This window comes from Vulpes lagopus, chromosome 4 (assembly GCF_018345385.1).
Source record: "Vulpes lagopus strain Blue_001 chromosome 4, ASM1834538v1, whole genome shotgun sequence".
NCBI lineage: Eukaryota > Metazoa > Chordata > Mammalia > Carnivora > Canidae > Vulpes > Vulpes lagopus.
Window position 1 is genome coordinate 43,541,228 of NC_054827.1, and position 25,870 is coordinate 43,567,097.

At 41.3% G+C, this 25,870-nt stretch overlaps 2 protein-coding genes across 5 annotated transcripts in view; both read right to left on the bottom strand.

The window, feature by feature from the left end:
• The window catches only part of GALNT11 (polypeptide N-acetylgalactosaminyltransferase 11), a 51,116-nt gene extending 31,954 nt beyond the window's left edge, over window positions 1-19,162 (bottom strand). The window contains exon 1 of one of the 4 annotated variants that reach the window (XM_041751797.1): window positions 18,967-19,162. The gene's annotated coding sequence lies outside the window, so the exon portion shown is untranslated. Of the gene's footprint in view, window positions 1-2,872; window positions 3,124-7,485; window positions 7,593-18,642; window positions 18,847-18,966 lie in introns of those variants that run through there. The other 3 variants (XM_041751800.1, XM_041751799.1, XM_041751798.1) reach the window with 3 other exon arrangements.
• Window positions 19,163-22,386: 3,224 nt separating this feature from the next.
• GALNTL5 (polypeptide N-acetylgalactosaminyltransferase like 5) overlaps window positions 22,387-25,870 on the bottom strand; it is a 48,386-nt gene continuing 44,902 nt past the window's right edge. Inside the window, exon 8 of the mRNA XM_041753515.1 lies at window positions 22,387-22,542. Coding sequence (XP_041609449.1) covers window positions 22,387-22,542 — 156 coding nt within the window. The remainder of the gene's footprint in view (window positions 22,543-25,870) is intronic.

Below are 25,870 nucleotides of genomic sequence, written 5' to 3' on the forward strand. Positions count from 1 at the left end.
CCAAATACCTCAAACATACTCCCAATGGGGGATTATGAATCAGTTCTCCCCTCTGCCTAGAATACTTTTCATCCCAGCTAACTTCACCTCTGTTGAATCTTTGCTTGGATATCACCTCAGTAAGTTTTTACACTACCATATTTAAAGCTGCAACTCAACCACCAAACATTAGCACTTCTGATCTTCCCCACTCTGTGCAACTTCCACCTTCCTACATAGTACATAATTACTAATTATTTATTGCCCATCCCCCCTACTAGAATGTAAGCTTCATTAGAGCAAGAGCAAATTTTGTGTTCACTTCCTATAGCATTCCGAGTTTACAACAATGCCTGACATGTAGCAAACATTTAATAAATATACATGGAAATTAATGAATCAATTACTGTAATACAGTTATCAATATGTTTGCTGGGTATTTATAAGCAAATATATTACTGTCATGTTCAAGCCAAGCAGTACCTTAACGCTATACAAAAAAATCATGACCAGCTAATTTCAACAGTATGAAACTAGGCAGAACAAGTCAGAGTTATTATTAGAAAAGGTACAAAAAAAAAAAAGCTCTCATTGTCCAATTTCACAAATTAAATAAAGGTCTTTGTGATAAAAACAGGAGACTACTTTCCATTTTGTCCACTGCATGATCTTAGGTTCCCTCTTGGCTACCAGGAACTATGGGTGAAATGGAAAAGTTTTCTTAAGACCTCACCCATAGGATTTGGCCAATTCTCTCCAGATTTTTCCCAGAATACCTACCCCAATCCTAACCACAACAACCCAAACATCAAGAGTCCTTGCTTCCTGAACTGTAAAATGTATTAACTCTTTTTTTTTTTCAAAAATTTTTTTTATTTTTTTTATTTTATGATAGTCACAGAGAGAGAGAGAGAGAGAGAGAGAGGCAGAGACATAGGCAGAGGGAGAAGCAGGCTCCATGCACTGGGAGCCTGATGTGGGATTCGATCCTGGGTCTCCAGGATCGCGCCCTGGGCCAAAGGTAGGCGCCAAACCGCTGCACCACCCAGGGATCCCAAAATGTATTAACTCTTAACAATTCTATCATGTAGATATTATTTTCCTCAAGCTATTATTATGATAATTCTCTAGAATATTTTTACATAGTCAATGCTTATAATAAATTAAATAACATAAAAATGCGAGAAATTTTTAAAATCAGATCATTTATTTTATTTAATTAAACAAAACAGTCTTCAGAAACAACAAAGACACCATCAGTTTTCAGATAGGTCAGGAAGTTAACACTCAAATATGAATAAAGTACAAAGCAATTAGATACCTGTTATTTAATAAAAATAATATGCTCTTAACTACTTTAGTTAAAACATCCAAACAAAAACCAAAAGATGAAATTTTAATCTAACCTATGCTAACAAATAACAATAATGTTTTTCTCCTTTGCACTGTCTGCTATTCCTTCTATAGGCAATTACCCATGGCCTCAATATCCAAGCCTGAAAGCCTTTAATAGGAGGGTCAAAGCAAACATTTAAGGTTAGTTAATACAAAACAACTAGTGAACAAATTCTTTCAATCATAAACTTGAGCAGTTAATAAAGCCAAAATTTCAGAAGTTAGATGTCAACATAATACATTTTTCAAAAGTTAAATGAATAAAAGGCTAACCAGCTGTGTACAGGACTTTCCAGTGAGACCAGGCAGTCATGGTCTGGTAGCTGCTAAGGGACAAGTGCCTTGTAAGCAGAGGGTCAGGGTTTCACCAAGGAGGTACAGAGGCAGCAGTCTGGGGAGAAGTACATACAATGTGCTGATTAGAAATGACAGACCACAGACATAAGCCAGGCAAGGAGAAATGTAAGGATGTGGAAGAATGAATGCAGCAGGATAAAAACCTGTGCAGGGCCAAAGGACCTGAGGTCGGTCCTTGTAGGGCTGAATAATTGTTGGAGTTATACTAAAGAGAGTAACATGGAAAGACTGACTGAGTGAGGTGGCTGGAAAATGAGATACCAACACTCACATTTTGGAGAGGTACAGTTAATGACAGAGGAATCCTTTCCAGATACATGAACTGGAGATGTCCCAATAAACAATGTGCCTATTGTGTAAGAGATACTATATATACCATAATCAACCTGCCCAGAAGATAGGGGTCGTTTCTGTCTTTTCAAACCCATTATTTTACCAAGCATAGTGTCAAGTACTAAAAATTACCAAGATTTATTTGTGTAATTCAAAATTACTCAGTGTATTTCTGTTCCAGAAGAGGTTACAGGATCTTGATTCTGTGCAATGTAAAATCTTAAGAGATGAGTATTGATATATAAGATGAGCACAGCCTGGGGAACAAAGGTCCACTGTCAAGAGGAGGGGAAGGAGGAAAAGACAGCTAACCACCTTAAATAGTTTCATTAGACCTTGTCATTATTAAGCAAAATGTTCAGTATGCCAGCAAAAGCCCCAAATCTTCCATTCTTAGTCTAAGATTTCTTAATGATAAATTTGAAATCACTGCAAATTTTATAAATCAAGAGACAGTTCCATATAATTCCATGCATATCCATTTGAAAGCCTAGAAGAGTAAGTTTTAAGAAAATATAACTTACTCAAATTAACTCCAGTCCCAACAGAAACGCAAACTAACCAATTATCACAGAAGAACATCATAAGAGGTCCTCAAAACAACAACAAATCAAGCCAGAGTTTCACTAGTCCTTTAAAGATCTTGGTATTAGTTATCTACTGCTATAAAACAAATTACCACAAAAACAACACACATTTATTATCTCCTAATTCCTGAATGGCAAGAACCTGAGCACAGCTTAACAGGATCCTCTGCTCAGGGTCTGGCAAGACTTCAAATTAACTGTCAGCCAAACTCCATTCTCACCTGGAGATCGGATTTCCGAAGAACTGCTCCCAAACTCATCAAGTTCGTGGTAGAATTCATTTCCTTGTGGCTCTATGACAAACGGGCCCTGTCAGTTGGAGGCCACCCTCACACCCTAGCAATTATTGGCAATTCCTTGCCATGGGGGCATCACGACACAGTCCCTAACTCCATCAAGTCAACAATGAGGAGTCTCTTCCAATCTGAAGATGGAGTCAGTCAGTAAGTCTATTTAGAGAGCGAGAAAGCCCAGGCTTGTGCACATGCACACAAGTAGGGGAGGGGCAAGGGAAGAGGGAGAACGCATCTCAAGCAGACTTTGCACTGAGCTCTGAGCCCAATGAGGAGCTTGATCCCACAATCCTAAAATCATGACCTGAGCCAAAATCCAGAGTCGCACGGTCAACCAACTGAGCCACCCAGGCACCCCAAGATGGAGTCTTATATAATATAATCACAAGAGTGACATCCCATTATCTTTGCTATAGAACCTAAGCTAACAAGAAATTGATCTTCTATCATCTCTGCCATATATGCTGTTGGTTAAAAGCAAGGCCTAGGTCCCATTTTCACTTATGTGGAGAGAATTACACAAAGTGAGGACAGAAGGTGGCTGGAAATCTGGGGATCACCTTCCAATCTTATTAGCCATAATGAAAAAGGACCAACAACCCTACAGACCATTCACAGAAACAGAAATACAACTGGTTCTTAACCCTGTGGGAAAAAATGCTGAACCTTGCTCATAATAAGGGAAAATAAGCAAAATAAGCCTTCACTGAGATACCATTTCCCACCTGTTGGATTTATTAAAATCCAAAAGTTTGACAACATAGTCTGGTATTGAGGCTGTGGACAAACTCTTATATGTCTCTACCCAGGGCAATTTGGCAACATCTACTAAAATTATGCATGCATTTACCCTTTGACCTAGCAATATCACTCCTCAGAATTTATACCATGTAAAAATAGGAAACAATGTATGCACAAGGCTACTCACTACAGGATTATTTGTAATAAGCAAAAGGCTGGATTCAATCCAATTGTCCATTAATGAAGGACTGGTTGAACAAATTAGGAAACATCCACACAATAAAATATGCAGCTGTAAAAAGGAAAGAAAAATGTCTCTACCTATTACTATGGTTTTATCACTACATATGTTGCCAGGTGAAAAAAGTAAGATGGAGAAGAGTGTACATAGAATGCTATGTATCCATATTCATACACATAACTGCTTATAAACCAAAGGATGGATGAAGCAAAGGAAGGACAAAGCATAATACTGAGTTGGTTTCTAGCATTCTGCCATAAACTATATATATATATATATATATATATATAGTTAATATATATATATATTATTGTTAATATATATATATATATATTAGAAGAGGGAGGAAATACAATGGAAGGGCAGGACTAAAAAGCAGACTTCACATTCAGAGGTAAAGACCAGCCCCAATAATATATATATATATATATTATTGTTTATATATATATATATATATATATATATATTAGAAGAGGGAGGAAATACAATGGAAGGGCAGGACTAAAAAGCAGACTTCACATTCAGAGGTAAAGACCAGCCCTGGTCTTTACCTACACAATCCAGAAAACTATAAAGATATGCATATAAAATATGCAAGAACAATTTAAACACATATATGCTTTTTAGTCCACTCAAAAACCAACTGATCATTGCTACCACTAGCATCTAGTGTTGTTTTATAAAAAACGCTTTCTGGCAAACTACAGAGGACACAAAGGTCCAAAATCTCATGAGATCTCACTCAATTTAAACTCCATTGGGGGGTCTGGGGGGCTCAGTTGGTTCAGCATCTAACTCTTGGTTTCGGCTCAGGTTATAATCTCAGGGTCATGAGACTGAGCTCTGTATTTGACCCTGCACTCAGGGGCAGTTTGCTTACAAGTCCCTCCTTCTCCTTCTCCCTCTCCCTGCCCCTCCTACCACTCACGTGCACATACATTCTAATAAATAAATAAAATCAAAACAAAACTAAAAACTCTAGCATCATTATCGATTACAGTGAGGAGTATTTCTCAATAGCACAATTGTCTGAGCTAAGAAAACCCATTTTGAGATGTTTTCCATAGTCCTCTTCTATTAACAAAGAACACGATACACACCAGCTACAAAACTATGTTCCATAAAGTAGTTAAATTACTGTAAGGTTCACTAAGACAATGCCTGTTACACAATATCACTTAACATGATACTTTAAACCATTCCATTAATCTTTAGTCATAGCCTATTAGATGCACTAAACAGTACATTTTGCTTCTGAAAATCATTAAATAATCCTCAAGAAAAGACTAACCCTGGGAACACATTAAAACTCTGTATTTTAGACATCATGCAATGTAGTGGGAATTAATATTTTTAGCTCTGCTACTATCCTAAAAAAAGAAAAAAAATCAGAAAACATAAACAAAAAGTTAAAGGAAAAAAAAAGCCTACCTGAAATCTCACCGCTGCTAATGTTTTTTTTTATATATTCTACTACTTATTTTGAATCTTTCATACCATCTAAAATGTTACACTGTTATCAGCAATTGCAGAAAAATAAACAATAGAATTGGCTTAGTGGCATCATCGATAATTTTCTGTTGACTTTCCTTTATTTAAAACATTTTCCATGGGGACGCCTGGGTGGCTCAGTGGTTAAGCGCATCTGCCTCTGGCTCAGGGCATGATCCCGGAGTCCCAGGATTGAGTCCCATATCGAGCTCCCTTCAGGAAGCCTGCTTCTTCCTCTGCCTATGTCTCTCTCTGTATCTCTCATGAATAAATAAATAAAATTTTTAAAAATAATAATAATAAATGTTAAGGCTTTGAATGAAATATGGCCTTTCCTTTTAACCTCAGATGCAAAAGGGGATATTTTAGCACATTAAAAGGAAAGCTATTTTAATTCCATTAATTTGTCAAAAACTTGAGAATAAAATTTAAACAATAAACAAGTATTCTAGGAGCACAATCGGAAAAACTTTTTCCTTTGCCAATCTCTAGTCTGAATTCATCTGCCCAACGTCCAACTTCTGTTATGACAGGAGTAATGAGATCATAGTACCTAAATCACATACAACGCAGCTTTCGTTTGCCTTCAACAAAAAATAATTTTTATAACGTTTAAGATTTGAGAGCGAGTGAGTGAGCATGTGAGCATGCCCCGCATGAGCAGGGGGAGGCACAGGGGGACAAGTAGAGTCCCTGCTGAGTGCAGCACCTGACTCAGCCCAATCTCAGCACCCTAAGATCATGACCTGAGCCAAAGTCAAATGCTCTAACAACTGAGCCACCCAGGTGCCCCTAAAATGTCTATTTTTGTATGGCAAGTATTTACCTTTCCGTAGTTTCTGGCTATTTTCTTGTTGGTCTGTTCTATATTCCAAGTTGTCAAACAGCAAACATCTATTAGCTTTTTCCATAAGAGACACATTCATATTTTAAGTGAGCTCAGTCATGTGAGTACAAATGTTGATTTACAACAATGCCCTTCCCACTGTGATTTTCCTATGAAATTACCAGGTGATGACAACACAGAAAACATTTCTCATTCCTTATCTACCTGAAAGAAGATTACTGAAATAGGAAAAGGTTCAGAGCAAATTCCAGACATTATATGCTTTCCCAGGAATAACCCTGACATCCCTCAGGCATTTATGAATCTCCTCTCAATAACAAAATCAAAGAGAACATAAACAAACATAGTGTTTATTGTCTATATACTATACTTCAAATGCAGAGGAAAACCACATGGTAATGTTAATGGGAGAAAGCACCAAATTTAACTAAACACTGAAGGAAAAGAAACTAAATGGACAGCTAATATGACAAAGCATATAAACCAATCTTGGAACACCTGCTTGGTCAGAGGCTGACCATTATGCTTTAATATCCTCTCTGATGAAATGCCCAAGTAGAAAGTAGCAGCTCTCCCTGGTTAAGGCTTGGGGAAGACAATGGGGAGAAAATGCCCATAGCCTCATGAGGGGCCTGCACAACATACATATATGTCAGGGCATCATGAAAGTCGAGATCTAACTACATACTCTACTGTATATAGTTGTAGTTTATTATGATCTCTCATATTTTAATGAATTCATTTCTGGCCCCATGTATCTGATCAAGATCAGCAGATGCAATCAGGAAATGCCCTGACAGCAGCTTTTTCCTCAATCCCAACAGAGTCGGTATCACATTAATGCAGGAGTCATAAAATCAAATGCAGTCAGAAACTAGGCAGATAAATAGATGTATCAGCCAGGGAGGAAACAAAAGTGTGGCAAGGTATGTCCCCCCCCCCCCCCAAAGAAAGTCAAATTTAAAAACTGCAGAAATTCAGCTGATTAGCCTCTAGACTGCAACTCCTCAGGGGTGTATAGAATGAATACACAGTAACCATTTACAGCCCCCACAATTATGAAAACTGTTATTTCTTGTTCCCGTTATGCCCATAAAAAGAATTAAACCCAAAGTACATCAGATGAAAATGAAATAAATGAACAGGAAAAAGGATGGTTACTAGAAGGTAAGTGTTCTGAGACATCCAAGTAACTAAGGAACTAAATGGCTTTAAACATACCCGCTATAAAGAGTCATCCGTGTATCCACGATCCACATGGCCTTCTACAGCCAGCTTCGTTTCTGGACCAAGGGAGTATGAGGAGAGGTGACTCCCCTTAAACCACGGCTAGTGAGTGTGTTACTCTGCTAGTGTGTCGGGAGTCTCCTGGAGTGGACAGTGCTGACAAAGTAGCTTACGTAGACAAGTATGCAAATCAAAACCAACAAAAACAGAACAAAATACTAGTCCTGAGTGTAAAACAGAGAGAGAAAAAACAAATCTTTTTTTCCTTTTTATCTAAGAGAAATTAATAACTAGCTTTAAGAACACGCAGCTAGGAAGGGGAGTAACTGAGATCTGAATCCAGGTCATCTGAGGTCAGACCCATGTCCTTAAGCATTTTGTTATACCACCTGTAAGGAAGAGGCCAGTGGTCTCCTGGTTGGCATCCTTTAAAAAATAGAAGTCATCCAGTAACTTACTTAAACATAAATTTATGTTTCCCACAAGATTAAAGATATGGGTACCCCCTGCCCTTGGAGTTACCTAAAACAATCGTATGTCCAGGTGTCTGTGAGTAGTACTAGTCCCCCCTTGTTCTCCAAAAAGAGCCCTCGCTGGCACCCCAAGCACACTTCTGTTCCTGAGGTGAGCATGCCCTTCACCCGGGAGAGGCTTTCAGATAAGGGGTCCAGGGCAAATAGGGGAGGAACTACCTGTGACCTTAACACAGAAGGGCTGGGGAGAGGCTCTTGTTCCCACCTGAAATTCCTGTCTGTATTTCCTGCATTACAGAATCATTTCTTTAAGCCTGGAAAGCTTATCTTGTTGATCATATTTTCTTATCTCAATGGATTTCAATCCAAATAGCAGTTGTATCTTTTCTTCTAATCAAAATCTTTGGAACCCCAGAATAAATTAAAGTAATAAAAGACCATGTAATTCTTCATGTGAGAGAAACATTTATCCTCAGCAGAATGCTGAAAACTACTGCTAAAGTTGGAAAGGGAGGAAGGGAGGAAGGACAGCAGGCAGGCAGCAAGCAAGCAAACTTACTCTAAGGAAAATGAATCCTAGACTATGACCTACAAGCAGAAAACTTTTGAAAAAACACCTTATCTCCCACTTGGGGATCTGTTTACTCCATGAACTGGTATCTTGCCAGTTTTCAAAGTTTTCAGCCATCTTCTCTTCAAATATTCCCCTACTCTATTCTCCTCTGCTAGGATTCCAAACACACGTTGCACTTTCTCACTACATATTTCTTATAATCTTCAGTTTTCCAGAATCTTCCTCTCTCATACTTCATTCAAGGAAGTTTCTTCTGATCTTTCAGTTCATTACTTTTCTAATCTATTAATCCACTGAATCCTCAATTTGAGTTTTTGTATTTAGATCTAGTATTCAGTCATGTCTTTTTCAAATCTGTTCTGTCCCTTTGCTGATTCCTTACTGAGATGTTCAAGTTCAGCTTTTATCTCCATAAACATCCTAAACAATATTTTATAGTCTGTCTGCTAATTCCAGCATCTAATAACGTGGCTGTTTCTATTGCCTGTTGCTTGTGTTTTGGTTCTTGTTCAGGTTGTCTTCTGGTGCACCTGGTTATGCTGATTTGATTTTGTGGGGGCTCTATTTGAAAAATCATCCCAGAAACAACCTGAGACTTAAGATATTATCTTCCTCTGGAGAGCGTCTTCATTTGCTTCTGTTAAGTGTCTACCATCACCAGCAATCTGAGAAAGGAGGTATACTAAACTCCCCACACGACACAGCAGAATTTCATTTCAAGCAAGCATGGTATACACTCAGTCCACCTGAATTTCAGCCTACAGCCTTTCAAGATTCACCAGGATCCTCACCCTGGACTCCAACTTCTCTTCCCCTACTGTGTGTGTCAATACACTGCTCGGCCTTTCCATAGTATAGCAAATACCAAGGACAAGAGCAGCCCCAAGCAAGGTGTTCATCTCTCTGGATTTCTATTATCTCCCAATCTCAATCCAGTAATTCTTTACTATCTTGTGAATTCTCTGATGCTTTTCAGCATTGACTGGTTTGGACTAGGATCCCCCATCTGCCATTACCAGAAGCACAAGGCCAGGATCTAAGCTACTGCTATTCTATTTCAAAGTGAACAAGGCTAGGTATCACCAAAAAGAGAATATGAAAAAATCATGTGACAGAATCTTGAGCATTTTTTCAGAGAACTCATTTCTGAGTGCAATCTGCCACCTCAAGGGGTTTAGAAAGCTGACAAACCAACTAATCAATGGGGCAAATGGCCAATTTATACCACAGCTCATCCTGTTGGATCAAGCTGTGGGAAATCACTACAGCAGACACTGTCATTTGCACATCGTCCCAAGTCTTACCATCCTGCACAGGTCTGACTTCCAACTACCAGCATCTGCATCTCTGGCCCCTGGAACCAACCTGCCCATATGCAGGGCAGACCCAAAAGTATATGGGAACATGTACCTTCCTTCGGGCAGCCTTCAACAACGGTGGGGAAAAATATCTCAGCTCCCTTCCATGCTTGCCCTGGAGGTAACTCTGACATTTGGATTCTACACCGGCTCTCAGAGTTCTCCAGTATGAGTCAGCTTTAGTTGCCCACAGTAGAAAATAGCTTGAAATCTGTACCTTTTTCTAACTTACTCTCCTATCTCTCTCACTTCCTCTTCTGCTACTGGTGTGTCCTGAGATTACCTCACAAATAAAATAAGGTGAATTTAAATTTTTATCTCAGGATCTGTTTCTGGAGAAACCCATACTAATAAAATCAAGTTTCAGGATAAAAGAAACAGCTTGACAAATTCTTATATGTACTAATTTTTTATTTCTAGGTAGAAAATTTAATAAAGACAGGGCCTGCATAGCTTTCACTGCCTATAAAATGCAAAATAGTGCATATGAAAAGTTTTCCTGAAAAGCTGCAAGATATTTTTTATAGTTGCAAGAAAAGAACATTTGAAAATGATAAGCTTTTCTAAGGAAAGCAAAAGCTCTTGGGCAGTATAGCTTGAAATCATTATTAACTAAGTGATAAATATGAAGTATCAAATGTAGTCTGCATAATCAAATCTAAATATAATACCAGAGTCCTGGATCTATGCATATAGTTCACTTAAGATGATAACAAGTCATAAATCCGAAGTTAAAAAGAGTAACTTCTGCTTCTAGTTCCAACATGAAAACTTAAAAGCCATCACTCCCATTCTTACAAGAAAAAGCTGGACAAACTGAAAATCAATGACACTTCTGACCATCAAAGAACTGCAGTTACAGGGTAAAGTGCCACCCCAAACCTAGAGACACACAGCTAATACCTTCTTACCTGGAACAGAAGCTGCTAGAGCCACAAACTGGTACTGCAGACTGTGTGACCTGGCATGAGAGTGAGAAACTCTGGGGAAGCAGTTGAGGCGGAGGCCCACACACTTCGTGGGCTTCACCTCCAGGAACCCTACCAGGTCCTCGCAGTGAAGGTGGAGATACAGAAAGATCCCCTCTGACTCTGACAGGGGAGGGGAAGAGTAATCATTGTGAAACGCCTTGGAGCTGTCTCCAAGGCAAAGGCATTGGCTCCAGGGGAAGACAACTGTCAGAGCTTTCTTAGAGTTGGGAAAGCACATTCTCCCACTCCAGACCTTGCTAGCCTTCCAGGAAACAGGCTGGGAACTCCCACAGCTAGGGGAGGGAGTAGGCTGCAGGGGGAGAAAGCTATACTACTGGCAAACACTTGTGAAGGATGTATCTGCATATTACAGAACTCTCACCCTCCCTAAAACGTGACCACCACACCAACAGGCTCCAAATATAATCAAGGTAGGTTACAGCTGAAAGAGCTGCAAGATGCAGACTCTCGGGATAAGGGTACTCAGAAAATCCCAAAGTCAAAAGGGCAGATAAAAACAAGGACATTATGGGATGCCTCGGTGGCTCAGCAGTTGAGCCTCTGCCTTTGGCCCAGGGCTTGATCCTGGAGTCCCGGGATCGAGTCCCACATCGGGCTCCCTGCATTGAGCCTGCTTCTTCCTCTGTCTCTCTCTGTCATGAACAAATTAAAAAAAAAAAAAAGAAAGAAAGAAAAGAAACTTGGATCTACATAAAGAACTTAGGAGAAGAAAACAATGAGACTTTTTTAAAAATTATTTTTTATTCATGAGAGAGACACACAAAGAGAGAGAGAGAGAGAGGCAGAGACACAGGCAGAGGGAGAAGCAGGCTCCATGCAGAGAGCCTGATGCGGGACTCGATCCAGGGTCTCCAGGATCACACCCTGGGCTGCAGGTGGCGCTAAACCGCTGCGCCACCGGGGCTGCCAAGGTTTTTCTTATTTTTAATTGAGCTAAAAGAAACTGTTCAAAGTAACATATGTCACAATACACGGAGTGATCCTAGCATACTGGTAAGTGAATGAATGACAACAATGTCACAGGGATGGGAGGGAAAAACTGAATGGTCAGTATTAATGAGGTACCTGTACAACACTGTCAGCAATACACTGTTACATGAAGGCAGATTCAAACTAACTAGTTTAAAAAACACATCGTAAACCACCAAAAATTTCTTTACAAGTATGACTGATTTGTTATGTGGAGGTAAAATAATGGTCCCCCAGTGATATCCATATCCCTGGAATTAAAAGTTGCTAATCACCTGACCTTAAAATAGACTGTCTCGGATTATCTGGATGGACCCAGTGTAACCTCAGGGTCCTTAAATGCGGAAGGAGGAGACAAATGAGATCAGAATGATGCAATGTAAGAGGAGGAACTCAACCGGCTATTCTGGCTTTCAAAACCTGGAAGAGGGCCAAAAGCCAAGGACTGCATGGTGTGCTGAGAAGTGGAGCTGGAGTACAGAATTAGGAATGAGGGGGCGGGGCAGCAGATCACTTCCTCAGCACCAGAGCTCTCATTTCAGGGATGTGAAACCCCCAGCATCCTTTGGAATGAAGGTGCAGGTTTTTGGTTTTTTTTTTAAGATTTTATTTATTTATCTGAGAAAGAGAGAGCAAGCACAAGTGGAGAGCAATGAGCTGGGGAAACGGCAGTCCTACATCTCAGGTTACCAGGGAGCAGAAGAGTGGGATAGCAAGCAGCTATTATTTATAAGGTGGTTGTGGCAGAGGTCGCTAACTTCTCCCAGGTTCACTTGAGGTGGTTATTTTAAATCATGCTCTGGGAAACACAAAGCAGGAACTTGTGGTGGACATCCTCAACTCAAGGCCTTACTTAAATGTCCAGACTCTGGGTATGAGTAGGGTTATCCTAAATGTAAAATGCCTAGGCAGCACCTCAGAAACACAAAAAACAATTTTCTCTAAAAGGCGCTTTTCTCAAAAGTTGTTTTTCTCATCACAGTTGACCCCGTGATGCCCAGGAATCAATCTTTAGAGAAAATCACAGGCACTGTTTGGACAGTGGAGATAGTAAAAGCCACTGAATGGTTAAAAGGTCACCCAGTGCATGAAACATCTGTGCGAAGCAAAAATACCAATCAGCAATATCAACAGACAAAAGTTAAAATCCTGTCTGTAACCATTCTCTCCAATTGCTGGGGTTCAGCGGAGAAAATGAAAACCCTTGGATAAAGGTTAAATTAATACCTCATTAACAACCATGAGTGACTTCAGTATTTTCATGGATATGAATGTAAGAAATATAAATATACAAACCTGTGGCTTTAACAACTGTAATACGACCCTCTGAATTAGTTACATGTATAGATAATTAAATTCTTCATGTAAAAGTTAAAAAAAAAAAAAAAGCCCTGAGTGAGATCATGGACTACTTGTACCTGTTCAGCCTTACTGATTTGTTGTTGTACATCCAATGCAGTGGCAACTAGCTTAGTCCATCTGAGGGGCAGCGGCAGACTCCTAATATGGTGAGGATGAATACCACCATACACTTCTGACATGAGGCAGATCGGAGGTTTGTTCAGCAATTTTTAAGGGTGGTCCCAGGGAGATTAAAGTACATTGGTATGAACAGACAGGACTACCTGGGGGCTGGCATGTGTTAGGGGTTGACAGAAAGAGAAGTACACAGACGTGTGAAGGCTCCAAGGCACTGGGCCCACAGTGGACACCAAATGCTTGATCAAGGAAGCTGAAATCAGTTGGGGATCCCCCTGGATGGCTAGATCACCTGGCCCAAGACTGGGGATTATGTTCATTGGGATGAGGTGAGGGTCATATTCATCTGTGTAGTGCTGCTGCCGGGCCAGATACGGATTATATCTGGATTATAAAGGGCACATGGGGGTTTCTAGCCAGATGCCACAAACTGCATTGCAAAGTATCCTGCATGGGAGCCACTAAACATCACAGAGTGGCCATGTAAGCTGCAGGGACATGTGAGGTACCTTCTGTTGAGCAAATGGGACAGGGTCAATAAATCAGCCACTAGGCCACTAACTCTGGAAACATGCCCAGGAATTACGGTGGCCCAAGAAATGAGCTTCAATTTCAGCCTACTATATAAAAATATTAAGTCTATGGGAGGGCGTGAACAGCAGGATTGTAGAGCCCTGAGTGGTGATCATGGGGAAGGGCCCCGTTGGGGTGGCACAGGGAAGTGCTCCTGCAGCTGTGGTTCTGGAGGGCATAGAGGGGGATGCTGTGGATGCTGTGGATGCTGTGGTAGTGGCAGCACCTGTATTTGGTAAGGGGGCCTCCCAAAAGAAATTAAATTCACTAATTCTCAGTAGGATCCGACATGGGCCAGTCCAATGGATACAGAAAAGGCAAACAACTAAGCAAAGAGTTTAAAGGCGTCCTCTAAAAGTTGTGAGACTCAGCACACATCTTGGCCTTCAAAGCTTACAGGTGCAGTGGAGAGCAGCATGGCAATCCAAGTACCATCTCACATTTGAGCAGCAAGCACTGCACTAGTGAGAGCGTCCTGTGGTACACATATAGCGCTGCAAAATGTCATTCAATGGGACTGTCATAAGCAGTCAGTTCAGCATCCAAATCCTAGAAAGTGCTTGCCATCAACAGCCACTATGTCTCCTTGGTGTCATCTCTCCTTACTGGAAGGCTGTGGAGGCAGTACTCAATATAAGGTTGTGTCCTGTGATGTTGTGGGCTAGGATGTTGCCATCTCCAGTGTTGTCACAGGTGGAGGGAGCTCCCTCAGCGATGGCTCTCCCAAGTAGGGGAATTGAGAGGCAGGGGATCTAACAGGGTCACGTAGATTTGGGATGCCCTGATTAAGGTTTGTTTGCACCACTGGGAGCATTAACAAGTACCACAAATTTTCAATAAATTTGGGGGTCCCCAGAGGCACACCTCACAAATGACTGAGTGGTGCTGTCCTCTGTGGCATAGGAGGTCTCTACCAGTGAAGAGTAAAGGTTAGACACACACATGAAGCCTTGTTTTAAAGAAAATTTATGGATCCCTGGGTGGCTCAGCGGTTTAGCGCCTGCCTTTGGCCCAGGGCATGATCCTGGAGTCCTGGGATTGAGTCCCATGTTGGGCTCCCTGAATGGAGCCTGCTTCTCCCTCTGCCTCTGTCTCTGCCTCTCTCTCTCTCTTTGTGTCTCTCGTAAGTCTGAGAAACTGTCACAGCCAAGAAGAGCCTAAGAAGACAGGATCACTGAATGCAGGGTAGTATCCTGGATGGGACCCTTAATTTTTTACCTAGTGTCCTTAAACAGATAAAAAAAAAAAAAAAAAAGAAACAAACAAACAAACAAACAAACTAAGGAAATCTGAATAAATTCTGGATGTTACTTAATAACAACATATCAGTACTGGTTCATTAATTGTGATAATTGTACCATACTAATGTAAATTGTTAATAACAGAAGAAAATGGGCATGGGACATAAAGGAATTCTCAGTACTACTTTGCAATTTTCTATAACACTATTATAAAACAAAGTTTATTTTAAAAAGATCAGAGAGGGGGGTATCCCTGGGTGGCTCAGCAGTTTAGCACCTGCCTTTGGCCCAGGGCGTGATCCTGGAGACCCGGGATTGGGTCCCACATCAGGCTCCCTGCTTGAAGCCTGCTTCCTCCCTCTGCCTGTGTCTCTGCCCCTCTCTCTCTCTCATGAATAAATAAATAAAATCTTTTAAAAAAGAAAAAAAAGACCAGAGAGGGCTGCCTGGGTGGCTCAATCAGTTAAGCATCTGCCTTCCACTTAGGTCATGATCCCAGGGAACCTGCTCCTCCCTCTCCCACTCCCTGTGCTTGTGCGCACTGCCAAATAAATAAATAAAATCTTTAAGAATAAACAAATAAATGAAGATAAGAGATTAGTGGAGCACCTGGGTGGCTCAGTTGGTTAAGTGTCCGACCCTTGGTTTCAGGCAGGTCATGATCTCAGGGTCATGAGATTGAGCCCCATGTTGAGTTCCACGCTCAGCAGGAAGTCCGCTTGGGATTCTCCCTCTCCCTCTCTAGTCACTCTCCCCTCATGCCCATGCACACACATGTACTCTCTCTCTAGAATAGAATAAATAAAATCTTTAAAAATGAGAAAGACTAGAAGTCAGAATGAGTTTTTTTATACAGCTAAAATAATCTAATCCTATGACACCTGAGATTTGCTTCAAATTAACCAACAGGAGATAAGACAAGTGGGGTCACACATGAAAAAAAGACTATGAAAAACTTGAAGAAAATTTCTTTTAGAAGCTGATGTTTAAGCTTGGCTTTAAAAAATTAGCTTTCAATGGCCAAATGCTGAAAAATTTCAAGGAGAAAGTTCAAGTCTTGGAAAATTGCAACACGTATTTGTTTTTAGTTTTCCAAATAGAAGAGCAAGTAGAACTGACTGTAACGAATAGATTGGCTGGTTAAGACTGCTGAAAGGCAATTACTTCTATGAAGACAGGCTGGGGCTCTGACTCTGAGGATGAGAATTAACCTGTTCTGCATGCAAAATAAAGCTAACTAGCGTCTTTAAGCAAGTGTATCTTAAGAAAATTCTAGCAGTAGTGTATAAAATGGTTTGGGACAGAGGGAAAAAAAAAAACTAGAACCAGTAAGTCCAGTTAGAAAAATTCTAGTAAGGGAAGCCTGGGTGGCTCAGTGGTTTAGAGCGTGCCATTGGCCCAGGGCATGATCCTGGAGTCCCGGGATCAAGTCCCACATTGGGAACCTGTTTCTCCCTCTGCCTGTGTCTCTGCCTCTCTCTCTCATATGAATAAATAAATAATATCTTTAAAAAAAGAAAAATTCGGGCAGCCCCAGTGGCACAGCAGTTTAGCGCCGCCTGCAGCCCGGGATCGAGTCCCACGTCGAGCTCCTTGCATGGAGCCTCCTTCTCTCTCTGTGTGTGTGCCTCTATGAATAAATAAATAAAATCTTAAAAAAAAAAAAAGGAAAGAAAAATTCCAATAAGAGGCAATCACGGGGAGCTCCCCTCTTTGCTGGATGAGATGCTGCCCAATTCATGACTCGTTTAACAAAGCCAATTAGGGAAAAAAAAAAAAAAAAAAGGAAAGAAAAAAGAGGCAATCATGGCTCCATCCAGAGCTGTGGAAGTGAGTGGCAGGGAGGGTCAGAGACAGAACCGTTTGCACTTGTCACTTCGACAGGACATGAGTCCCTAAGGGAGAAAGGGAACAAAACAACTCCCAGCTTTCAAGTCTTGGTGACAGGGAGCAGGGGGAGACCACGCTTGAGAGGATTAGCAGAAGAGGAATTTTGTTTTGGATATGCTGCACTGTAAAGAAATTCAAAAGAAAGAAATTGAAAAAACTTGAAATTCAAATCTAAATAAAGTAAAAATGAACACCAAAATTTTAGTTCAAGTTCCACAAAAATAATAGAAGAGGGCTTAAGTAATGGATTGGGGGGCAAGAACCGAATCTCTGGGGACATGTATGTTTTTAAAAACCCGTGGAAAAGGAAGTGCTTATAAAGGACGTGAGAAAGATCACAAAATTGAGACCTTATAAGAGGGTGTACTGACCAACAACATAAGGTGTCACAAAGATTTAGAGGTCAAGCCAGCAGGAGTTGAGGTGGGGCCATCAGATTTAGCCACTGCAAGGCATGAAGGTCTTAAGAAAGAAGTTTTAAAAAATGTGAAAGGTTAGAGGCTCACCATGTATGAAATTTGAAAACACTACATGAAAAAAGCCCAACACAGAAGGACAAATATTGTATGACTCCACATGCATGAGATATCTGGAGCAGTCAAATTCAGAGAGACAGGGCCTGGGAGAAGGGGGAAATGGGAAGTTACTGCTTATTGGTTCCAGAGCTTTTGCTTGGAGTGACTAAATCGTTTTGGAAGTAGTGGGGTGATGACACAATACTGTGAAAGTACTTAATGTAGCTGAATTGTGCACTAAAAAACGGTTAAAATGATAAATTTCATGTTGTGTAGAGTTTACTGCACACACACATACACACACACACACAAAAGTAAAAGAACATTAAACTAAAAAAACTAAGTAGAACCCCAATTGCAAGGAACAAACAGGACTGAAATTGTCAAGAGATGTGAAAATTGTGGATTCCTCTTTCACCACCTTGAACTTGTAAAGCTCAACTGATACATACTGAGGGTGGAGAGGGTTTTTTTCCTACTTTTCTTAAGGCAGAGTAGATTCCGACACCCAAATTTCTAGATAAACGGGAAGAAGCTGAGTGGAGTCAAACACACTGAAAAGTCAGGCCCAAACCTGTGATTTGGGAGAGGAGAGTGCATAGTAGTACCACGAAAAACATATTCCAAGTTATAATTTCATTTTATATTAGGAAAACCAACAAACCACACAACTGCTTTCTAAGTAAATAAATAAATATGCTGACCCAAATTTTCTTTGATGGTGAAAATAAGGGACTAGTCTATCACGAGTATATTTGTATTCCTCAATGAAGTCTTTCCGAACTGGAGGACAGGGACTTGCTATTTTTAGATTTATCCAAACGGCACAGAATTTAAGAACGTGGGACATTGTACAAGACAAATAACCCAATTTCTCCAACAGAAAGAGAAAAGGACCTGGCGGCACATTAACCAAATGCCGTGTGTGGACCCGGTCAACAAGCATAAATATAAGTTGTTGATCCTTCCCGAGAAATACGAGCTGCCTGGGTGGGGGGAGGGAGGAGGGAGGGCCGAGGAGGAGGGAGGACCGGCACGGTGCATCCTCCACTCCTCTCTCCTCTCGGCGTTTGAGCGCGTCCGTTACCATTGCTGCCGCACCACTTCCTTCTGGAAGACCGAGCCGCGGGGCTCCGGCCCTCGTTAGGGGAAACAGCGGCGGGAGCCCCGGGCCCACGGCTCCGCGACCTCCGCCGCCGCCCACAGGAGCTCGCCGGGCCCCGGGGCGGTCACTGCGTCAACACCCAGTCCCCGGGGGCAGTGCTCGCGCTGTCGGACTCTGCAGCCGGGCACCGCCGTCAGCTCTCGGGGTCTCGGGGCCGCGCGCCGGAGCCGCTCGCCTGAGGCGCAGAGGGGACGACGGAGGCCGCGCGGGCTCAGACCCCGCCGCGCCGGGCCGCGCGCTACTCACCCCGACGCCGGCAGCGCAGGACTCCGGCCTTCTGGGACTCGGGCCGTGGCATTTTCCCTCCCGCCACAGCCCGGGTCCGAGCCGCATGAGCCACGGCGAGCGGAGCAGCCCGGGAAGAACCGCTGCACCGCGCGCAGTGGCGGCCACGGGCTCACCCAGTGCCCGCGCCGCAGTCCCGGACCGAGCGCGCGTGCCCTTGGGGCCACGTGACGGAAGGCCCCGCCCCGCGCACTGGGGTGACGTCACCGTCCGCGCCTGGCTGGGGCGCCCCGCGGCGTCGACCTGCCCCAGAGAGCTGCGGGCTTCCCGGCTTGGTGGCGGCGCTGAGGGTGTGGGACCGGCACGTGGGGGGGGGGGGGGTTGTCCTCGTAGAAAAAGGCCTTGTGAAGGACAAGTGGGCTTGCACATGTTAAAGATGTTCAACTTCAGCTTTACATGAGAGAGAGGCAGAGACATAGGCCGAGGGAGGAGGCTCCCTACGGGGATCCTGATGCGGGACTCGATCCCAGGACCTCGCGGTCACCCCTAAGCCAAAGGCAGACTCTCAATCGCTGAGCCACCCGGGGGGCCGCCCTAGCTTCAGATATGCAAATGTTTACCATTCTGATGGGCTGGAATAGAATTATTTTCCTAGCTGTTATTTTTAACGGGTTTATATGCTATTCCATCAAATTAATGTATAATGGTATAACTCTAGCAATTGAAGTTTTGGGTTCGTTCCAGTTTTACTGTTACGAAGAATGACACTACAGGCTTTTTGCAGCCTGACGTTGTGGTTAAGCCCACAGCCTTTGAGACTGGGCTGGTTCTGCTACTCTGTGGTCTGTACTGGTTTGTCCCTAAAGTTACCAGATGAAATACAGGATGGCCTGAAACTTGAATTTCAGAGAAACAACGATTTTGTAGCATAGGTATGTTCCAGGGAATATATGAAATATACTTCTAATAAAATATTGCTTATTCAAATTTTAAAAACAGTGTCCTGTATTTTTTGTTTGCTAAAACTGGCAACCTCAACCCTAGACAAATTCTAACTTTGGTTTTCTCATCTATGAAATGTCAATAACAATAGGGCCTATCTTATGTGTGGATGAAATGAGATAATCAAGACAGAGTACTCATTATGGTGTGTGAAACATAATGGGAGCACAATGGCATAATTTCAAGCCATTGTGTCTTAGGCTACATTCCTAGAAGTATGCTTTAATTAGAGAATTCCCAGGCTTACTGTAAAGGCATGTCTCAGCATTTTTTTTTTTTTCAGCATTTGATCATACCAAAAACTGTGTTTTGAGAAAAGCTTTGAATGGGTTAGCAGATACTTCTCAACTAGCTCCAAAATAGAAATCAGGTTTTTACGTTTCCACATGAAACAGAAAATTGCCACCTATAGGCTAATACGGATTTCCTTTCAATCACAGCTATACTTGGATGTTCGTTGGATTTCTATTCTAGAGTCAATATACAAAAGAAGTTGTTTAAGCAACATACTACAATATTTCTAAGACTTATCCACATTATTATCTGGTAACTGAACCAACACTTACATTAAAAAACTAAGACTTTAGGGGCACCTGGGTGGCTCAGTCTGTTGAGCACCTGACTCTTGGATTCAGCTCAGGTCATGATCTCAGGGTCGAGATTGACCTGGGGCTCCCCACTGGGCAGGGAGTCTGCTTGGGATTTTCTCCCTCTCCCTCTCTTTCCCTGCATGCCTGTACTCGTGCCGCACACACACACACACACACACACACACACACACACCCACCCAAGGAGAAAAAAAAGAAAACTAAGACCTAACATTACATTCATGACTTTAACAACATTTGTTTTTTCCTTTTGGCAAAGTTGATATTTACAACATCCTCCTTTATGCTTACCAAAAAAAAAAGTTACTCTCAAATTTCAAAACTAGAAAAAGTTATTTCAAAATGATACTTTATACCAGAGTTTTTTTCCTTCTGCTACAGATTTCAATTTTGTATTTTGCACTAATTTTAATAGATTCATGGGTTAATCATAATCATTTTTCATTACTTTCTAGAAGCAGGTAAGGTATGGGCCAAGAACATAATCATAATGTGGTGCTTATTTTGTGTTGTCAGATTGACTTTTTAGAGGCTCAATCAGGTTACCCTGGCCACCTATTAATAGATGAGCCTGGGTTTTCCCATGTTGTTCTAACAATAGATTCTATAGAGTATTTTGCTAAGTACATATGTATAAAGAGATTATATAAACTGGTCCTTTTTTCATTACATGGATGTTATATGTATTATCTCAATACAAGCTCCATGAAGGGAGGGATGTTTTCCTGCTCCCTTGTCTGCTGCATCCCAGCACCTAGAAGGATATTTGGCCCTGGATCACCACTCAGTTGTTGACTGAGTGAGCATGATAGATAAGTCATTTCCTGCTGTAAAAACTAGTTTATATTTTCTCCAGCATAGGCTAGGTCTGGTGGTCCTACCCTAAGTATCCCCCATTCCTTTTATTCCTTTCCATGTGTTCTTTTCCCTTGTGTTCTCATTATCTCTGTGAATTAAATATATTTTCCCTTTCTAGCTACCTTCACCAGGATGAACACAACAGCCATCCCTCTAACCCAAAAGAAGTACTTTAGACATTTGGGAGTGTGTTCACACAGGGTAGATAGAGATTTAGTTCCTTCTTCCCTGGTCCCAGCTAAACAGTTCTTACAACATACATTATCAACAAAGCACACAATCCAAGAAGTGTCAGGAGAGCTGTAGGCCAGAGCCATAGGAGAGGAGGGACATGAACAAGGCAAAATCAGGAGCAAGGAGGAGGGCCTGTCTCCAAGTGACAAAAGAACTGATTGGCACAAACCAGAAGGCTGGCCTAGAGAACTGGACTGCACCACCGTGGCAAGTGGACTGGACATCAGAAACTCAGGAACCCAACCAAACGAGGTAGCAGCACCAAAATTTATGCTGTCAGCAAGAGAGAAGTTCTATACAATTGGGCCAAAGCTGGGATGTACCAACCAAGGCTCTCTGTGAATGTCTTCCCGACAAAGCCACTGTCTGGAGTAGGAAGGGAGTTGACAAAGGCTCCAAGAGTGGAGCATTCCCTATGGTTTAATGGGACCAAATGAGTTTGGCAAATAACAAAGGGAATACATTTTACCTTGTTCAACTGTATGATAGTCTTAACTGTGTGATAGAGTATATTTCTAATGTTCAAGGTTTTGCCACCCCAGAAATGTAGTGGCATATGCAACAGCGTTATGAACTAGCATTAAAGGAAGACAGAAAGGCACTCTTGTTCTAGAGCTCTCTGGTTGTATTTCTTACTCATGTCACACAATTTCATGATGTTCCAAACTTGTACTCTTCTCTCTGTTGACGACCTTGGGGACTTCTAGTCCTTCATTAATGAAAATGATTTGTTTCCTTTTCATAGGCTGCCCTTAGATGTCTCCAATTCTGGGAAGACATTATCCAGATACCACTGAAATGATTTGCAACCCAATCGTTTCCTTAGTTCAACACGCTCACTAATGTTTCCATAGGGAACAGATTTCAGACCAGGCTGTTGTAAAAAAAACTGCTCCTAAATGGAAATAGAGAGTCATTTTGTTAAACCAAACATAGCAGTATATTGAACATACCAGTATATATTTCCATCACCTGAATTACAACAACAACAAACAAAAAACCTTCCTATTAAAACAAAACAAAAAGCCTTCCTATTTCATTCATATAGTGAAGGCAGAGACACGTGGTACCTGGGATTCATTCACCCCACACATATTAACACACACTGTGTGCTTGCATGGTTCATACCATGATAGAGGTGGTATAGAAGGATCCAGGAAGTTTGGATCCTGCTTCTTAGGAGCCCAACAACAATCACAGCCACCTATTGTGATATATCCCCTTTCTCCTGCTCTCTCAATATTCCAGGACAAAACCTTCATTCCCTGATCCCAGTCCACATGTCCATGATTTCAGAAATGGGATGGTGTAGTGGGTTCAGGGCAAATTAATTCTGGGGGAAGACAGCCTGCCTGGGGTCACATTCTTGCTTTGTTATTATGTGACCCTACCCTCATGAAGTTGTGAGGACTGAATAATCGTGCAGAGTACTGGGGAAACCAAGGCTGGCATGGAGTGTCAGTGTCATGTCAGTACTGGTCATTATCATTATCACACCTCATTTCTCTGTTATACCCTCTGATTTAAAAGGGTATTAAGTATGAATGTTTGATGGATTCAATCTGCTCCATATTAAAAGAGATATACCAGGAGCGCCTGGATGGATCAGTAGGTTGGGCATCTGACTTTTAGTTTTGGCTCAGGTCATGATCTTGGGATTGTGGGGTCCAGCCCCATGTTGGCTTTCAAGTTCAACGGGGAGTCTGCTTGGGATTCTCTCTGTCCCTCTCCCTCTGCCCTACCCCCACTTGCTCATCTCTCTCTCTCTCTCTCTCTCTCTCTCCGATAAGTAAATATTTTTTTTAAAATAAGAGATATTCTAAATAGACCAAAACCTCAAAAGAACCCTTGTATTTTCACCTGTGTTTCCTAGTGCCCAGACTATAGTACAATATTGTCGAACAAGAGAAGAACTTGCTTATCCAGGTTAGTGTATTATGGGCACACCATGTTGGATTCTCCCTGGGACCCTTGACCATTGTAGGTCTTTGCCATCATGTCTTGCCAATCCTAGTCAGGGCAGATTGGTACAGGGGATGGGCCTGAGGGTGGTAGAGAGATGTTGTCATTTGGAAGCAAAGGCAGAGAAGACCTTGGACAACATTTTATGCAAAGCCCTCTCTCGTCTAATGTCACTCATTACATTTCCCAGTGTGCCAGGTCATACAATCCATTGATTTAATGCCAAACGTTATGCGCTCTTTAAGTTAGATGGACCTTTTTGTCACTATATCCTCTGTGAAATTCAGAAACTACCCAGTCCAAGCTGTGTTCAAGTCAACTATTTAAATCTGTGGCCAGAGTTCACAGAAAAAAAAATTAATATAAAAAAAAAGCTCAAGATCTCTCATTAATTAATGCAATATAAAATAATAATTTTTAACCTATGAGATTAGAATACAAAATAATTAAAACCAGAGTTGGAAAAGTTGTGGGGAGACAGGCATTTTCACATATATTTGCTGATGGTAGTTTGGACATTAACCATCAGGATTTAAAACATACGTCTCATGGCCCAGCAAGTCCATGTTTTGAGATTTATTCCAGATATATATTTGTACAAATGTACAAAAAGATAATGTAAAGGATGTTCATTTTATCAATGTTAAGGATTATCAAAAAGCTGAGATAATCAGAATGTTTATCACTGGGGGGGCTATTTATCAATGGGATTGATTTTAGGATATCCATTCAAAGGAAATATTTAAAAGAATATTTATGTTCTTTTACTATGTATGTTTATGTGTTTGGATTTTTAAAACTTTGAAAGTATATTTTTAAAAATATTCTAACAGATAGGGGCGCCTGGGTGGTTCAGTCAGTTAAGTGTCTGCCTTCGGCTCAGGTCATGATCTCAAGGTCCTAGGATCTCAAAGTTCTGGGAGCAAGCCCCATGTGAGGTTCCTTGCTCAACGGGGAGTCTGCTTCTCCCTCTCCCTCTGCCCCTCCCTATCATTCATGGACCCTCTCACTCTCTCTCTCTAATAAATAAAGTAAATAAAATCTTTAAAAATAAATAAAATATACTAACAGGTGTAAAAATTGCAGAACAAAATATTATGTGAATCTAGTTATGTAAAAGGATATATATTTGTTTTTAAATGGGTATTAACAAGAAACTATTAATTTTAGTGATTTAAATTTATTGATTGATTTTTAGTGATTAAATTTAATGATTGCTAATTTAATGTTACTTCTGAGGGGTCGAACTATGGGCTGAGCAAGCTTGCTTTTCATTTAATACTCTTTCAACATTGTATGACTTCTATTTTTTTTAAACCTTATGTATTTATTCATGAGAGACACACAGAGGCAGAGACACAGGCAGAGGGAATAGAAGGCTCCATGCAGGGAGCCCAATGTGATCCCAGGAGTCCAGGACCACACTCTGGGCCAAAGGGAGGCACTAAACTGCTGAGCCACCCAGGGATCCCAATCAATACTGTATGACTTTTAACCTTGAGTGTGTTTTACCTTTTAAAAAAATGTTTTAATTAGGAAACATAATAAGCATATAAAAAGTATGTAATATTAAATGTACAACTTAATGAATTATTGAAAACTCAATCCCTGTAATGCTGACTAGGTCAAGAAATAGAACATAAACAGCATTTCCAAGGCCCCCTGCCTTTCCCATCCTGAGCATAGCCTTTCCCTTGGTTTTATTTATTTTTTTTTTTAATTTTTATTTATTTATGACGGTCACAGAGAGAGAGAGAGAGGCAGAGACACAGGCAGAGGGAGAAGCAGGCTCCATGCACCAGGAGCCCGACGTGGGATTCAATCCCGGGTCTCCAGGATCGGGCCCTGGGCCAAAGGCAGGCGCCAAACCGCTGCGCCACCCAGGGATCCCTTTCCCTTGGTTTTAAATGTTATCTTATGTATTCATGTCTTCACTTTATTATCTAATTTGTGCACACATAGATTATATGGCTTAAGTTTACCCATTTTTAACTTATAGAAATTGAATAAATCAGTATATATTCTACTGTGCTTGGCTGCTTTTGTTCACCATTATGTCTTTAAGATTTACTGTACTGTTTATTTACATGGTGTCCGAAAATTCCTGTGCTTGCCAATGATTGGTCCTATCAGACTCTAAACGTTTTTGACAATCTAAGTGACTATATAGAAATATCTCCCTGTGGTTTTAATTCACATTGCCCTGATTACTAAAGAATGAGTAGTATTACTTTTGTGATTTTAAATAATATATATAAGAT